Genomic DNA, 18,287 nt, shown 5'->3' with positions numbered 1-18,287 from the left:
CTGCCACCCCGGCATGGCAAGCCCACAATGCATTGCGCGGCTCTGCCCCTTGCCGTTGCAGCCCTCGGTCTCCTCCGGCCCCCCCGAGCGCGTGCCCCTGGCAGGCGACGGAAGACGCGGCCCGCGGAGGCGAGCTGCCCCGCCCGCACCACGCGCCCAGGGGAGCGGCGGCGCGCGGAGGCCGTCTGCCTGTCACGTGGCCCGCGCGCCGGGCGCGAGCGGGGCGGAGGGGCGGAGCCGCTTGGCCGGGTTGCCCGGTAGCGCCGTGTCCATGGCGACGCTTGTGAAGCCCGCGAGGGGGGAAGCGGGGCCGGACCTGACGGGGAAGAGGAGACGCGGCGGGAGGAGGCGGGGGAGGGGTAAGAGCGGGCGCCGCGGGGCCGGGATTGGATCCGCCTCCCCCTCCCCCTCCCCCCCCCGGTCCCCAGGGCTCCCTGCCCCCTCCCATTCCTAGAGCATCTCCACCCCCCACAGGACCCTGCCCCCAGCCCCAGCCCCATCCCTGCCCCCGATCCCTGCCCCCATCCCTGGCCCCAGCCCGCCCCCATCACTGCCCCCAGCCCGCCCCCCAGGACCGTGCCCCCCTGATCCCTGCCCCCCCCCCCCGATCCCTGCCTCCAGCGCAGCTCCAGCCCCTCCCCAATCCCTCCCCCATCACCGCCCCATCCCTGCCCCCGATCCCTGCCCCCAGCACCGCCCCATCCCTGCCCCCGATCCCTGCCCCCAGCACCTCCCATCCCGCCCCCATCCCTGCCCCCGATCCCTGCCCCCAGCACCTCCCATCCCGCCCCCATCCCTGTCCCCAGCCCACCCCCCAGGACCCTGCCCCCCTGATCCCTGCCCCCCCCCGATCCCTGCCCCCAGCACCGCCCCATCCCTGCCCACCGTGCCGCCCCATCCCTGCCCCCGATCCCTGTCCCCACCCCCCACCCCCAGGACCCTGCCCCCCTGATCCCTGCCCCTCCCCGATCCCTGCCTCCAGCGCAGCTCCAGCCCCTCCCCAATCCCTCCCCCATCACCGCCCCATCCCTGCCCCCGATCCCTGCCCACCGCACCGCCCCATCCCGCCCCAATCCCTGCCCGTAGCACCGCCCCCCGCCCTGATCCCTGCCCCAGCACCAACCCCATCCCTGCCCCCGATCCCTGCCCCCATCCCGCCCCCCATCACTGCCCACCGCGCCGCCCCATCCCGCCCCGATCCCTGCCCCCAGCACCGCCCCCCCCACAGGACCCTGCCCCCAGCACCGCCCCCGATCCCTGCCCCCAGCACCGCCCCATCCCACCCCCGCCCCCAGCACTGCCCCATCCCGCCCATCCCTGCCCCCGATCCCTGCCCCAGCGCTGCCCCCCCCACAGGACCCTGCCCCCCCAGCGCAGCCCCAGACCCCCCTGATCCCTGCCCCCAGTGCTGCCCCAGCCCCCCCCCCAAGACCCTGCCCCCAGCACCACCCCAGGCCCCCCCCGATCCCTGCCCCCAGCACCAACCCCAACTCGCCCCCCCATCCCTGCCCCCAGGACCGCCCCCCGCCCCAACCCCTGCCCCCAGTGCCGCCCCAGCCCCCCCCATCCCTGCCCCCAGCCTGCCCCCCAGGGCCCTGCCCCCCAGCCCCAGCCCCCCTGATCCCTGCCCCCCCAATCCCTGCCCCCAGCACAGCCCCAGCCCCTCCATCCCTGCCTCCAGCGCAGCTCCAGCCCCTCCCCAATCCCTGCCCCCAGTGCAACCCCAGGGCACCGTGTTCTCAGAGCTGCGCCTTACTCTCCCAGCTCCCCCTCAGGGCACCCCTGCCTCCTCCCCACTGGGCATAGCAAGAACCCCAAGCTGCTCTCCCAGCACAGGCCCCACCCCAATCCCAGGGTCTGGTGCAGCCCCCCACATGGCCCCAGTTGAACTCCCCCCGCACCCTTCCAGAGCTGCCTGTGGCTCTCCCCTCATGCTGCTGCTGTGCAGCCCTGGTCCCAGGTGCCCAGATGCCATGGCGATGGGTGTGGTACAACTAGATAGCTAGACAGGCAGGGTGTTGCATGGGCCTTAATTCCAGCTGCTATATTTTGCATAGAGACTGCAGATCTCACTCTGCTGTTTCAGCCAACAGGCTACGGGTTGCCACCTGCCAAAAATTCTGATGCGTCTCTGAAGCTTGTCACAACATATCCCAATTCCAAACTGTTGCAGTCTGGAGATCAGGCTACAAATCACACAAGAGAACTGCCTGGGCCCAGTTGGGTCCGATGTCATGCAGTTACCTTGGCAGCCTGCTGATTCTACTGATGTGGGAGCAATGTGTAAAATTTAAAAAGAAAAAAATTCCAGACTTCTTTGAATCTCAAATATGGTTTGATTCAGATGCAGTTCAAGTTGTTTATGAGGCTGATTCCTACTGAGTCCACATATCCTATTGTATCCACATATGTCATTGTATCCGCTGGGTCTGCACTTTGCAATGCAAGTCACAACAGAATCACAGTTTTGTAGTTATTGTGGTGAGATGGTGACATTATTTGTAGCATCCTAGCTACCAAAACTAAGACGGCACAACTGAATATTGATGGTTCAGCCAACTCTGTGGTATTTGGTGTTTTTCTTAAAGCCCCAGCTCCTGGACTTATATGATTGCCTGAGAATATCAGCTTTGATTTTTTTAAAAGAGTAAGTTTATAACTCACAGTTGTGGAGAGAAGCTTGAAAATGTAATCTCTAAATATTTTAAACCCCAAAGGCAAATAAAAATAATTCAAATGTTATTTTTTAAAAATCTAATAGAAATCATAAACATTTATGGCTGGAAGGGACCTCCTTAGGTAATGTAGTCCATCCCCCTTCACTGAGGCAGGATTTTTAATTATGTTTAAGTTAATCTTATGTTTTTTCGGGGGCCTGACTTATGATTTTTGAATGCTTAGATTTGGTAATTCCATATTGAGGCAAAGCAAGCACCCTTAAAGGCAACAACAGGTGAACTCTCCTAAACCTCAGACTGCATCCAATACAGACAACTAAACAGAGCTTTGCATGAGTTTGTGGACAACTATAGAATTGCACAGAACTTTTGCACAAAGTTTGCCACGTTTCATTTAACAGTTGTGCTCGTCCAACAGGTTCCCTGTACTAAAGAGGATCCTTTTGCTATATGAGTCAGGGGGGTTGTTTCACAAAAACAGAACTTTTACATCTTCTAATTTGTGTTACCATTTTATTAATAATAATTAATTCTGTATTGCAAACAAGCGTGCTAAGCACTTCACAGACAACTAAGACGTTGTCTCTGCCCTAAAGAATTTATATTCTAACTTGTGGAAATGAGAGAATGAGTGAGGGACACAAACTTTAGAGAGGAGGTGGGGATAAAAAGGATTTATGAGTCAGTCACTTTAACGAATACCTGCTAGCCAGCTTCAAGTTTTGCCCAGATCTGTTGTTGAAAAGTTTCCAGAGAAGATACCAGGGTTCGGTATCCAGCAGCTCGCATTGTGACATTTATGTCCATATTTTCACACCCAGAGTGCTGAGTTCTTTTCAAAATCTAGACACTTATTTTGGTGCCTAAATGGGAGCTGAGTTCTTTTGAAAATCTGGCCCTATGTGTATAGGGCTAGAATGTGAGACTTGCTGAGGACACACACCTCCCGCTGAACCACACTGCTCAACCCATCTGACTCACATTATAAAAGAGTTTACAGAAATAACCCCGACAGAAGATCTTTCTGTTGCAATTTAATCTGGTGACTGTGAGTGATGCTTTTATACGTCCAGAAAGAGGGACTTGACTTGCTGTCTAATTTTTATGAATAGGAAAACCAGCGTTGTCTTATCTAGGACCACAGAAATACACACCAGTGACCAAGGCTGACCTCCTCTTAAGAAAGTGCCTAAGCGTTAAACCGCACAGTGCAGCCATTATATAGATCGAGAAATACGTGTTTTAACCCTCACTAAGCCTGTGTCAAAAAAGTAGAAACCTTGAACCCAAAATGAAGAATTGCAGTTGATGCTTGTTAGGCTATGTTATCTTTCTTTAGCAGATGTTGCATGTAGTTATATTTTATTAGGTGCCTAGAGGCCTTAGAAAGTAAAATGTATTAATTATTATTTTTATTATTGTTAATATTATTTTATCGATACAATGTTTTTCACCATCTAAGATCTCAAAAGCACATTCTTGCTGTGCTACATACAGGTCACTTCAGTGAAATGCAGACTCTTTGGGATGGAGCACAGAAACTTGGCAGACAGCTGGCATGCAGCACACTCCACAACAAAGATGGGAAGGGACATTTTGGGCCAGTGACATTGGGCCAAATGTTATTTTTTTTAAAAGGCTCATGGAGTCTTTAGGGCTACAACACTGAGCACAGTCATAGTTTATTCTATAGCACCCTGGAAACATCCCTCCAACATGCAGGCATTCTTAGAGGACAGATATAGTTCAGTCTTGTAGCAGAGTTTGAGATTTGTCACATATGTATTATTGTCACTGGAACATTAAAATAGATAAACCTATAGATCTGCACCACCTCTAGGTATATTATGTCTTGTGGATTCAGTTTCCTGAATTTCTATTTGATGGGTGCCAGTGACATGGAGGTGAAAGTCTTTGTCAGCCGCCATATAAACCATCCAGGCCCACCCTCATAATATTTTAATCAACAGTTTATGCTTGGTGATTGGATTTTCAGGGTATTTCTGTGATCAAAATGAGTGTGACTTTATTTAAAGGAATTGACAGAAATTAAGTTTTTATACATTTGAATAATTATAGTCAAGAACATTCATATTGTAAACTAAAACTGCTTAAGTTAAATAACTATATACATTAACTAAATATAATTAGAGAGAAATTAGCTAGATAGTAAAACAACTTGGAAAATAAAATCTATATTGAGACCTACATTTTTTAATTAAAAAATACATAAGTATGTTTTCTGAAGTCCTTGCACATGTATATATGTAAATATGCATATGTAAATGCATACGCAAAATATGTGTCTGTATTTGAATTTATCAGTTGTGTGCCCAGTTACTGTGAGCGTACATACAACTATAGTCACTGACCACACAAACAACCATTTATATCTGAAACTGATTCTCTGCATGTGCAGTTACTGCAGTTACACACACAACCATGGTAAGTGTGCAGGCACTTATGTGCATTGTCTTCTTATAATCTATCTCAAAATATTCTAAAAATTCAGTGCTTTCAAAATAGAGGTTTAGCCATGCTACTTCCACTAAGGTAAATACATGACATACAGCAACCATTGAACCTACCCATCGTACTGATAATGCATGGGAAAGAAACAAGCCAACTATCTCTGTAAAAATGGATAATCTTGTTACATGTTATTGCTTAATAATGGCCAGGGAGATGTTTGGATTCTGAAGAACTTGTGAACTTTGCCCTTTTTTCACAAGAGTTCCTGCCTTCTCTTTATTTTCTGTGTTTCACACATGGAGTATAGTGAGCCAAAGAGAATTCAAAGTGGGTGGGTTCTTCACCAGATTTCTCAGCTAGACTTCAAAAGTTTCAGTTCCTGAACATGGTTTTGTAAGAGCAAAACTCTGAAGTAATATATTACAAGACAGCTTGTCTGGTTTTGGTCATAAGCCATAAAGTCTTCAAACAACAAACAGTTCATCATAATATGTATAGCTCTTCTGGCATCAGAAGATCAAGAAAGCATTGGAAGTAATGATATATTAACAAAGAAAAAGACTTGTATGTGTTTAAAATCCCATTTGCAGAACCATCCTTAAAACCAGTTCCTCTTTCTTGTCAGTAGCATCCTGTGTGATTTCCTGCCATGGTTTTGTAAGAGTAATACAAATGAAAGGAATCTTCCTTTTGAGAAGTCAATTTTCTTTTCTTTTCTTTTCTTTTCTTTTCTTTTCTTTTCTCTGACTTCTTATTTTATAATCTTTTTTTTTTTAAAAGACTTTCTGAGCAGTCTGCCATGGAGTCAGACTGGTTTCTTTCTACAGTCTAAATATTTCCCACTAACTTTCTATTCTATAACTAGGTTCAGCGTAAACAGGATACAAAAGGTATAGCAAAAATACATTGTTCCTGTTACAGAATATATAGCATATATATACATATGTATGTGTATATATACGATACAGCATAGCTATGTTGTTACTACATGAATAGGAACTAATTTTCAGAGTTAAATAATTCAATGGTTTTACTGACTGCAAAAGTATTGGCCTTTATCGCACCAAGGAATTCTCTTTCACCTTTTGCTACTACAAAATCCCCCCCCAGTTTTGCGAATTACTATAAAGTAATTTCAAACTACCATGTAACACTTCTGCTACTGCTAGGACACAACTCCTGTATACAGGCACAGTAAGCTGCTCCTTCAAATTCTGAGGTGAGTTTACTCATCTACATTGTTGTAACTTGACCCTGTCTTTTGGTTCCCTAGACATATGTGTTACTCACACTTAGACTGCTTTAATTAGATTCCCTTGGACTTACTTAGTGACGTAAATTCCCTCCTGTGTTACATCCCCAAATCATATCTGAATTTAGCCCACTTAATTTGAGTATACTGAGCCTTCTTCATCTGAAAAGTGTGGGAGCTCTAAGCCAAGAATCCTGGCACAGCACCTCCAACTGTTCCTGTTACTACTACAAACAACAGGTGTAAAATAAGTAAGAAAAGTAGCCCCCACTCCACTGTAACTTACACCTCTTTAAACATTCTTCCCGCATGTTAGCATGGAAATTAAAACATTTTACCTTCCTTACACTTACTTGCACATTAGCATCTGCACATAGGTACATTTAAGGAGTGCAACAGAGTCTATTATACATCACCTTATACCTCTAGATATGCCTCTTGTTCTCAGTCTAGTGGGGGTTGTCTTGTTTGCTTGTTTGTTTTAATCATAATAAAGTTTAATGAAAATCCATCTTCTGAAATAAACTTCTGGATCTGAATACAGGAAGTGGAGTCTAAGGCTTGTTACATTCTAGTCACACGGCTGTCTGCACCAGAAGCAGACTTAATCCTTACCGACATTATTTCCTGTGACAAGAATAGCTTCTGGTTACTGCAGACTGGCACAAATTGCTGGAAAAATTCCACATTCTGAGAAATAAATGAGCACTAATCAACACTGCCCTTTGTTTGTTCATTATAGAGCTGTGTGCTAGTTTTGGTTCACATGGATTGGTGTGAAACATTTTGCACTTCTGGTTGACATGTGGGTTCTTGGGCACACCTCCCCTTTTTTCTATGCCTGCCTCAGTTTCACTGTGTGTTTCACCCAAAACTGCCACGTTCTGTCTGGCTGAAGGTCAAAACCATAGAAAATCACTGCATTTGGTATGATTCTCACCTGGAATCATAAACTGGCCCAGATTAGCTCCAAATTCAACTAGGTTTTATATAAAAATTGAAATTGGAAGAGTTTCATTATAAAACATTTGCATAAATCTAGTGAATTGGGTTTGGTGGTTATGGATTAACTTGCACATATCAGAGCTTCTGTTTGATTCAAATTGTATTCAGATATTGTTGAAATATCCCAGTTTCTTAAACTTCTTTTTCAATGCATTAAACACGAGAGCTTCTCATTCATGGTAGGTTCTTTGAGAAGTGAAGGGTCTCTAAATCAAGTATTCTAGCAGAGCGTCTCTACCTGCTCCTATTAATACCATAGATACATATCAGTGCTAGCTAGTAATTAGAGTAAAGACTTCTGAGTTGTAATCCCAACTCCACTTTTGATTTGTATAATCGTGAGCAAGTCAATTAACCTCTGAGCCCTCTGTAAAATAGGGATTATGATGCTTGCCTACCTCACAGGGTTGTTTGAAGGATCAATCAGTTAATGTTTGTGGAATGGTTTGAATATGTATGGTGTTCGATGAGTGATATTATTATTATTATCATCATCACTGGTAGATATATTGTAAATTTCTTTTCACAACTGTATTTGATGTCTAATGTCTTGTACTTTATTCACTGCTTTTAATCTACAGGATTATCTAAATCCTGATTTGTATGTTTTACATGTAATTACAGCCTTTTGAGGCTTTGACTCCTGTGTTTGGTTCACACTGCAATCTAGATGGCTGTTGTTTACCTCAGTGCTTGGACTGAAACTGAAGTTCCAGAAATCCTTCTTGGGCCAAATCCTCTGCTGATGTAAATTGGGGTAGCTCCATTACTTCAGTGAAGCTACAATGATTCACATCAGCTGAGAATCTGACACCATGTATCCATCCATAAATACAAACTTGTACAGATTGCAGAGTGCTGATGAAGCAGGGGGGAAATCCATCAGGATGTACCTGACAAGCTGATGCAAGCTATGACATGAACTATTAAAACAAGTATTTAAAACATTTTCTCCCAGGGATCCTTAGGTCCTCGACCAGCATCCCATTTTACTGCCCAGTTTACTCACCCAAGTTCAGATATGACCCCATTCTTCCAGCCTAAGAAGGACTCACTTCATAGCTTGAAAACTTCAGTCCTTAGTCAACCAAGGGGATCACTGAGTGACATGAGTTCCAGAGGTTCAGTACATGTCTCTGTAGTGCTGCCAAGCTCAATGTGTCTCCTACATTACAGTGCAGAAGAGCACAGCCATCGGGCCTTTGGGCTGGTCTAAAATGTTTCTAAGATTGCGTTAAAAACTGAACTAAGAATAGTAAATACTGGAAAATAAAAGGGACTGACCTGGCCCCACAATTGGCTCTCTTAGTACAACAGCAATGATGTGCAACTGTCTGAGCATTTCTAAACAACACTCAAGTACAGTTTTTAAGAGCTGCCAAGGAAACTGGAGATGCATGTGTAGCTTAGACAGATGGTTTTGTATAGGAGAGAGAAAAGTACCCACCAAAAAGACAGATCAGGCAGTTGGACATTTAATGCATGAGTAGCCATAAATATCTTGTAGTGGCCAACACAGTGTCTGAATCTTCTCATTGAGTGGCAAAGGGTTTGAAGAATTGAAATAATACTGATGAAAGAAAAATGTGCAAAAAGTAGGGCTAGTCCATTATGATGAAGATGTATTTTGCAATAGTGCCTAGAGGCCCCAGTTGAGATCAGCATCCCATGGTGCTAGGTACTATACAGACACAGAATAAGAGACAGTCCTTGCCCCCAAGGACCTTGCAATCCTAGTAGAGAAGACGGACATAAGGTGAAAGAGAAGCAAAGTTAACTTACCCAGGGTCAAAAAGCAGGTCAGCCACAGAACCAGGAATAGCACCTAGATTTACTGGGTCATAATCCAGTGCACTATTTACTGGACCACACTACATAACCTACTGGTACCATTATACAGCACCAACTAAGAAACCTGAGTGTGAATCCTGTCCTCAGCCTGACACTTCTTAAGCCAGAAGGGGCGTTCAGCAGCTTCCCCACTTAGAGAGTGTAGGATTTCCCAAAGCACCAAGTACTCCTGACCTCACATTGTTACAGCTCTGGATTTTTTCTTCTTTTTCAGTCTTAACCTAGAATAAAGATGACTGCAAGAGAAACAGCTACGCGCAAAGGGATAATTATTCCTAAATCCCGGAAGAGTTTACTTTCACTTGATGTAAATGCAGTGTCTCCACAGCAAAGAGAGAGGTATCTGGCATTTGCTGAGCCCACTGAGGAACCAGTGAAATCCATGCTGGCTTCAGACTGGATGATGATGGATAAAATGTCACATGAGCACTCCATGTGTGAAAGAGACGCAGAGCAAAAAAAGCAGGCAAGGATCATTGGGCTTCTCAAGGCTGCAGAAGCCCGGAACCGCCTTCGAAACGTGAGACTCCGATTTCAGAACTTGAGAGTAAGTTAACCTCAGAGACCTTTCATGAACAGGCCAGGCTGATAGTGTTGTGCGAGATGGGACTGAGGAATTGTATGCAGCAAAGATCATTTCTTTATCATACACTGAAATGTCACTTTTCTAATGCATGCAAATTATTATATTTTGAAGTGAGCAAGGGAAAAAACAAAATATTAGTTTTTCTCCTTCATGCTCAAAAGAGAGGAAATTTTTATGCAGTTGCACCTTCAAACCTGTTCCATGAAACATCCTGAAATGTGTGGGGAAAATTCTAACAGTCATCATCCGTTTTTTCAGCTGACAAACTTTTCCTCATCCTAATATAGAGAAGGGGTGAAAATGAAGATTATAATGGAACCTCAGTTGCAATCTTAACAATGGAGATATGGCTATTTCTCCATAGTGCCTTCTCTAAGAGGGTTTGTCTACACTGGGGCTGGAGATTTAATTTCCAGCTCAGGTAGACATACCCCTGCTAGATTGATCAGCAGAAGCAGTGGCATGGGCTAGCCATGCTGAGTACAGTGGCCACCTGAGATGCTAAATACACAGTCAGACAGCTGGCCTATCCCACTGCTTGTGCCATTGTGGCTACACTGCTGATTTTATCGTGCTAGCTCAATTAGAAATTACACCTCCAGCTCCAGTGTAGACATAACCCATATACAGCTTTAACCACTAAAATGAGCCTGTTTTCTCTTCTGTGGTCCCTGTGATGCTCCATTACATTCAAGTGCAGGAGAACATACATTTAGGATCCATTTGCAAAATGAAAACAATCCTTTTGCTGAATTTTTGACCAGGACCTCTAGAATTGTGCGTGCATGTGTTTGCGTGCCGAGTTTTAAAATAAACCTACCACAGTTGTGTGTGAAGTCATGACAACTGTGAATGCAAATAACCAGCTGTTCCTCTAGCTGATTATTTGCTTGTGTAGTTTCCACTTGTGCATGCAACCATGAAATTTGTCTGCACAATTGTCTTTCTAATTGTCATTAGAAGATTCTAACTCTTAGAAGGAGGAGGTTTTATGTGTTGCTCCATATAGCAAACTGGTGTTGGAAAAGATCATGTCAGCACACGGTCATTCATTAAGGATGGCATTTGCGAAGTGCCCAAGTGATTTAGGAGCACACGCACCATTGAAAGTCAATAAGGCTTTTTGCGCCTAACTCACTTGGGTGCTTTTGAAAATCCTGTCCTAAAAGCTCAGCATACCAGCCAACACATCTCATCTTATCAAGTGCACTAAAGTAACCCTTCCAGTTTACAACTGCAGACTGGAGTTTCTCTGTTTATTCCCTATGAGAAAACCAATTCTGGAAAAGTTGCTTATTTTAGACCCTACAGCCTCAAGGAAGATATTTTCCCCTAATCCCAAACTAAATGATATCATACTTGGCTAGCACTGTAACCATGGTATTAAAGTTATTTATGACTCTGAAATTAATATATGCTATAGTTAGCAACAGTGGAACAGGGTTTCTTCTATACTACTGTCCAACTGCCTCTCTCCCCCAACCCCAGGCTACTCTGGAAAGCAAGACAGACTGTCTCCAGAGGCTCTTTAGTTTGCAGTAACCGATGTAAGTTTTTGCTGATTTCCAAAACTTGGCAACACACGACTGAATATGTGCAAAGATCAATCTTCTAAAATAAGACAGTGCTTTGCCGTCTTTTTATTGATCTTCATTCTGCTGGGAGATTTGTTTGCTTTAGTTTAGATTTTTTTTTAAAGTGAATTTTAGTGTCCATGAATGACCCGGGAATGATGGGACACAACAAGGACTGGCAGCAGCTGGGCAAGCTTTCCTACACACTGCTCTTCTACCCTGACCTGGAGGGACCTCCAGCAGGGTGGAAAATGGAGTTCAATCTTTGTATCTGGGACACTCTGCTAAAGCTGCCTACAAGGGATCCATTCGGAGTGAGGTCATCTGAGAACTGGACCAATATTTCCCAAATTGATTCCTCTGCAGAGGCACCAGACAAGTCCAAAGAGAACACAGCAAAGTGGAGAGGAGCAGAGAAAGCTGCACGATCCTAAATCCCCCTCTGGACATATGCTACTGATGGAGGTCAGGCAGCTCCCTGCTTCCACTGTGACCCCTACAGCAGACAGCCAGGAGAACAGCTCATGTTCAGATCTGCAATATTCAGGCACAGCCCATTGGCCCAAGCCACTTCACTCTGCTCCTATGGCTCTCAGCTCAGCAGGAGTAGCTCATAGGGTGTGCAGCCTTCTCCTGGGGGAGAGAATGAGGAGGGGGGGTCACAAAATGAGGAGGAATATCAAACAATGGAAAGAGCAACAGAAGGGAAAGTCAAGGAAAAAGAGAGAAGGAAAACAAGATTCGAGGGAAAAACAAAAGAGAGAGAGAGAAAAGGAAAGGGCAGAGAAATTGGGCAGCACAAAGGAGCCATGATGGAACACTTTGCTGGGGTACATTATGTGGGGCACAAGGGCTGCCCAGTTCCTCTGTCCTCTCCTTATGGGGCAGTTTGAGCAGTCTTAGGGGTTACCTGTAACAAAGTGGGCAAGACACCCACTGTTCTCAAGGACAGTTTTTGGATCATGATCTGATTGGACGTAGCTGATCATTTTTCAATACGCACTCCATGTACACACTTTCATTCGTCGTAGCACTCTCATTTCATTGCAGTTCCATAGCACGATAAACCTTTTAATGCCTTTCATTGTAATTTCTAAAAGCCTGTCTATAGAGCAGTAGGATTCTGCTAGCCAAAGTAAATCACTTCCCATATTTTGGGGCTTTTCAACCAGGCTGGTTTTGGGCCCAGACCTACTTCCACTTGAAGTCAATAGAAAGACTCTCTGAGACTTCAATGGGAGTTAGATCAGGCTTTCTAAAAAACCAGAACCATAAAAAGATTTTTTGAGGGGGGATATGGCAGGTATTGTGAGGTTTATTTGTTTGTTTGTTTAATTTAGATTTGTTTTACAGTCTGAAGATCAGTTTTCTTAACCCCCAGGGACAGATTCATCCCGTTGACTTCACAGCAATTACCCCACAGATTTATTTGGCCCATTTTGGTCTAACGTGATTGCTTTCTTTATCCTTTGGTCTTTTGGGCTTTATTTGTTTTTCACCATAGGCTCAGGAAATAAACCATCTGATATCCTGCCAGAAAACTGCCAGAGGCGCTGTGAGACTGGAGGTGTTTCTCCCACCCCGAAAGAACATTCAGAAACTAGCAGATAACTTGGACAGAGTTCAGGTATGTCTGAGCACATACCAGCAGTTAAACTGATTTCTTTTACTATCTTATCTGCCCATTTCTAGTTTTAAAGGAGAGGAGGGCTTAGCAGGCAAGTTACTCTTGGAATGTGCTCAGTAACCCATGGCCAGTTGAACTGTAGATCATAAACAGCAATAGCCAGAGGCATATACATATTATTTAACTAAATTTAGCACCAAATAAATTATATTGGTTAGAGCAGGGAACTTGGAGTCAGGATATCTGGGTTCTGTTCTTAGCTTTACAAATGTCTTAATATGTGACCCAGGGTAAGTCACTTAACCGCTCTTTGTCTCAGTTTCCCCACATGCAAAATGCCTATTTCACAGCTGTCCCAGGCACATGAACTGAGTTCCATGGAACTCTCCATCTCAAAGTCTCTCGGATGAAAATTTAAAACTTAGGTCCTGTCTGCTCTCTTTAACACCAGTGATCTCTGTGCACGTTTCATAGAACTCAGCAGGCTTTGGTTCGCTGTCCTTGGCTAGAATGCTCTCTCTGATCTCCCACACAACTGGTTTTCCGTGCACTAAGCACCACTTGTTTGCCTGACTACACATTCCACCCTAGGGATGGGTGCAGCTTAGGTGGGTATATATAGGTCATGAAACACTTTGGGATCCCCGGGGAGGCAAGGTGCTATATTAATGTTACTCATGGCAATATATATAATACATTACAGTTCTGCATAAAAATAGCTATCGGACACATTAATGATAAATGATCTTTGCCCAGTTCCCGACTAATAATTGTGGCAAAGGCATTGGAAAACTGAGCAAAGTGGATTTGCTGCTTGCTGTCTGTGGCTGTTTATTAAAGACCATTTCCTTTAGAGTGACAGCTAAAATACAGGCTCTTACACTGGATTTGCCTCTGACTTTCCTGCCTGCACTCCCCTCCCCCCTCCGCCAGCATGTGTAAACATGTCTTTCTGCTTTACTCCTGACTGCCTTGAGCAGATTCCTGGGATGTTAATGCCAGATACAGCAGAGGCCTTGGAGTGCTGAGAAGGGCAGATAGTCCCACAGCTGTAGCAAGATGGAACTGGATTACAGCACAGAGAGCATGTGAACCTAATGGAATAGTCTGCTAGAAAAGCCCACCCCAACCTTTCCAGGCAACTGTACCAATTCATTAGGCTGACCTTAGCCATCCCGGATAGTACCTACCACCTCTCATTCAATTAGGAGCAGCAGCCTGCAGTAATAAGACTGAGTTTTTTTTAAAAACCCCGGCTCCCTTGCAGGCTGGAGTAGACACAACTGAACGGGAGATTGGTAGCATTGATGCACTGGGGTCAAGTACAAAAGGGAATTAATGCTGGGAGGAGAAACCTGGAGTAACAAACACAAAAGCATGAAGTACTGTACAGAGCTAGAATTTGTATGTGTACCAGGGAACCACAGTCTGAGAGCATTCTGGATCAATGTAACTGCTGCATAAAAACAGGAAACTGCCCCTCCCTTCGTCAGAATAGAGGAAGAGGCTGCATGCCCACATCTGTGTCAGAACTGTGTCTGAAACTGGGTTCCAAGCACCAAGCAAAGGGGCTGGGGTAAGAGCAAATTAGTCATTTCACCTTCACCTGAAACATGCAGCTGAAGAAGTGATAGTATGGTTCTGACAGTTTTTACAAGAGCACCATCTCTAGGAACATTTAAAACTAGCCCGGACAAAGCTCTCAAAAAATAGATTGCTAAGAGATTCCTGCACTGGCAGAGGGATGGACCACATCACCTAAAACATTTTTTCCATCTCTAATTTCTGAGTGTGAGGTCCTGGCCCCACTGAAGTCAATGGGAATTTTGCCATTGGCTTCAAAGGGGGCCACGATTTCACCCTATGATTCTATGGAATGCAGGCACTTCCACTCTAGGTCAGTGGTCTGAATTCAGCTCAGGCTGGTAGCAACTGACACTAGTTGCCATCTCATAGCCATTCAGTGATCGACAGGAAATGAGTTCCCACACACCTCTCCTCCACATTCACTCCTTCATTGGCAGTGGCAGCAGGGAAGCCTAGGATTAAAACTGTTGAGATTGAACAACTTTGGGCTAGAAATGGTTCCTCCAGAAAAGGGTTGAGGCACTTTGGTGGGATAGTGAAGGGAGCATTCATTGTTATTGTCTCAATTTGACTTTTTCTGTGGATATAGAGAGGACGTCTACTGACAGAATAACCCCTTCTAAGCATTACATCCATTACAAATAGATAGAAATGAAGTGTCTGTATTTTTCTATTAGCTTCTCTCCTCGCCACCCCAATCTGGCATTTCTCTCGCTTGCAGGTGTAACTTTTGAAATAGCATTTGATCACATATTTCTGCAGTGGACAGCTTTATGCTATTGTTCAGTCTTTCAGCTTCTTTTTGTCTTTGTTTTACAGAGGAGTAGAGTTGAAGCGATACTAGAAGATGAAAATGGCGAAATATTCATTAGAAGAACCTGAAACCTTGGAGGAGCTAGTTAGAAAAATGTACCATAGTGACTGAACCGGGAGTGAGCCCCTAGGAGAGCCATAGGTTGTCTCAGCTACTGATAATTACTGTTAAATAAACTACTCCAGTTTCTTCTCATGGGCATCCAAAGATGTGCAACAATTTAACCTATGACAGGCAGATCCACAGAACTTACCAAGGAATGGAAGATTCAGCATGGTGGGCCAGATTCTAACTTCTCTTACACAGATATAAATCCAGAATTACTTGATTGACTTCATTCTGCTTACTCTGGATTTACCCCAGCATTTCTGAGGTCAGAATTTGACCCTGCAGCCTTCCTCAGTAAGGTACTCACTTGATTAGTTGGAAATAGGGACCCTTTAGTGTTAAGCCAAATTGTATGTATAACAATGACTTTCAGCCTTTACTATACATGGGTGAGAAACATCAGTGCCATTACCAACATTTTCTTGTGGTCTGTCCTTGGCCTTGTAATATTAAAACTGTGAAGTATTGAAATGCTTGCTTGCTTACATAGTCATGCCTGTAATGTCCTTTAGTCTGATGCCTCCACAACTTATAGACAGCAGGACACCCCTGCATGTTTTGAGGTGTGTCAAATATTACCCTGTAAAAACCCTGCAATAAAGGTAACAATGGATGCAACAAAGGAGATGTGATTTCATAATTACTGCTGTAAACTGAGATCCATGTGTGAAAAGTAATGCTAGCTTAGAAAAAGCCTCATTTCAATACAAGTGAAGGAATGAAAAGACTGCAGTTAGTAACATTTACCATCAAACAGGGATGGATTTTTTTAGAGAAATAAAAGTCATCAGATTGAACAAAGTGACTAAAGATGAGGAAGTGATGGACAGAGATTTTCTTTTCATTGAAGTAGAATAAAAATCAAAGCATATTGCAATAAGTTATGTGTTAGCTGATTTATACAACCAGGCCTTTCTGCTCCCTCCCTGCTTGTGCCGGAGAATTCCCTCTCTCGAAATCTTTGATGGGCTCCTTTCTCTGATTCCTCAGAAGACCTTCACCCAAGATAGATCCCCCCCACACCAATATTTCATGTGATTGCTTCCTCCCACTGAGACCTTTGATACTCTCCTTTTCCCTCCTACATACCCACTGGGGCCATTTCACCTGCAGGGAGACACTAGCTGAAGATACCATACCTTACTTCAGAAACCAAACCAAAAATCCCCTCATCTGTATGAGTGATACAACTCCCAGAGCAGCTTTCCTCTCTTCATCCAGTTGTGCGGGTCAGCAAGGTGATTTCGGGCCAGCAGGGAGCTGTTACAGCTGACATAGGTTAGAGCAGCTGTGAAGTCTCCCCATATTTTGCCAGGGGTTGAACTGGTCCCTATCTGCTTCAAAGATTGGAGAAGCACAAAAAGTTGTCTTTAAGCCACCTCCCCTGGCTGGGGTCCCGCTCAAAGAGCAGCTTCGCCACACTCAAAGATCTGGCCCCTGCGTTCTATCCCCACCTCTGCGATTCCCAGCCTCATTTATTCCCCATTCCCTGTGTCATCTTGGTTCAATCACTTAAACTCTGTGCTTTGATCGCTCCAGCTGTAAAACCATGCTAAGAACACCTACCTTTGTAAATTCCTTTGAGATCCTCAGGTGAAAGATACTGTGGACGTGCAGAGCATTATTCACTACTGCCATTGCTAGCAATAAAATCAATTAAATTCTGAAAAGTAATACTGTGATCTGGAAGAAGGCTTTTGCCCTGCTTCTTTTTCTGACTTGCACTGACCAGTGTTATTTCGGTTTGATTTTGTTTTGCAAACAGAATACATTTTGGAAGCTCCCCAACACAGAAAGCAATTCTTAGGCAAGTCACAATATATAAATAATTCTCTTGAGAACATAGCATGGGCTTGATTGTGCTACTGCTCAGCAGAGCCGATAATCTTGTTTCTGCCATGCCAAACACAGGACTTTGGGGCCACAGCCCTACAGTCTGTTCTTAACCCCATTCCTGGCACACAATGACCAGCCCTTTCTTCTCTCTGCAACTTTTGCTATACGTATTTTTTGCAAGACTCAGAAAAAATCGGAGAAAAAAAAATCTTGTCACTGTTTGTAAGTCTCCACTGGACTTATTAGAGGCCCCCAGAGACAAAGCCCGCATTTAATCCTCTTTCTTCTATGGCCTATGTGAGATCTGCACTCCAGAGCTCCAAACTGTGGCATTATCTATGTGTTTGAGGTCCTGAGGACAATCTCTGCACCAAATTTCAGCTCTGCTCCTATGATGGCATCCTGGGAAAAGGATTGTCCTGAGCCATATGTTATCTGTGTCTGTGTTGAAAGGAGACAAAAAGGGGGGATGAGGCCTGGCCAAACCTGGGTGCAAACATCCAACACTGAGTCACATCAGAGCATCAGGAAAAGGCAGACAGAAGGAATCCATCTGAGTATGTGTAAGTGTCAACCTTTGCTGGAATAACTCTGCTCCTCAGCATTCACACGAGTAGTCGCCAGGGAGTTGCCTGGTTACATATGTTTTTATCCATCAGACGGCTAAATCAGAACCCCAAATGCCCAACATAGCACGCAGAAGCTTTCTGTTGGTTTCTGATACTCCCTAGCGGACACTTGAGCCATAAACAAGGAATGGGTTACAAGGAGACGTACAGATAGTCTCCTCCCAAGAAATGGCTAGTCAGGTAGTCTGCAAAGATGCTCCCCCTGCACTGAGTGGATCTCAGACACAGGAGAGAATCTGACTCCCAATGGCTGTCTCTGAGACCTAAT

At 44.8% G+C, this 18,287-nt stretch overlaps 1 protein-coding gene across 1 annotated transcript; it reads left to right on the top strand.

Moving 5' to 3' along the window:
- Positions 1-256: 256 nt before the first annotated feature.
- On the top strand, positions 257-16,176 carry LKAAEAR1 (LKAAEAR motif containing 1). The gene is given in 5 exon segments (XM_043527187.1): positions 257-308; positions 311-359; positions 9,484-9,805; positions 12,923-13,045; positions 15,452-16,176. Coding segments are annotated over 5 exon segments (594 nt in total). The 5' UTR covers positions 257-271; the 3' UTR covers positions 15,515-16,176.
- The last annotated feature ends 2,111 nt before the right edge of the window (positions 16,177-18,287 follow it).

Source organism: Chelonia mydas, chromosome 13, assembly GCF_015237465.2.
Source record: "Chelonia mydas isolate rCheMyd1 chromosome 13, rCheMyd1.pri.v2, whole genome shotgun sequence".
In the NCBI taxonomy this organism is placed as follows: Eukaryota; Metazoa; Chordata; order Testudines; family Cheloniidae; genus Chelonia; species Chelonia mydas.
Note: the sequence above shows the minus strand (reverse complement) of the source record. Positions and strands in the feature narration are given on the sequence as shown.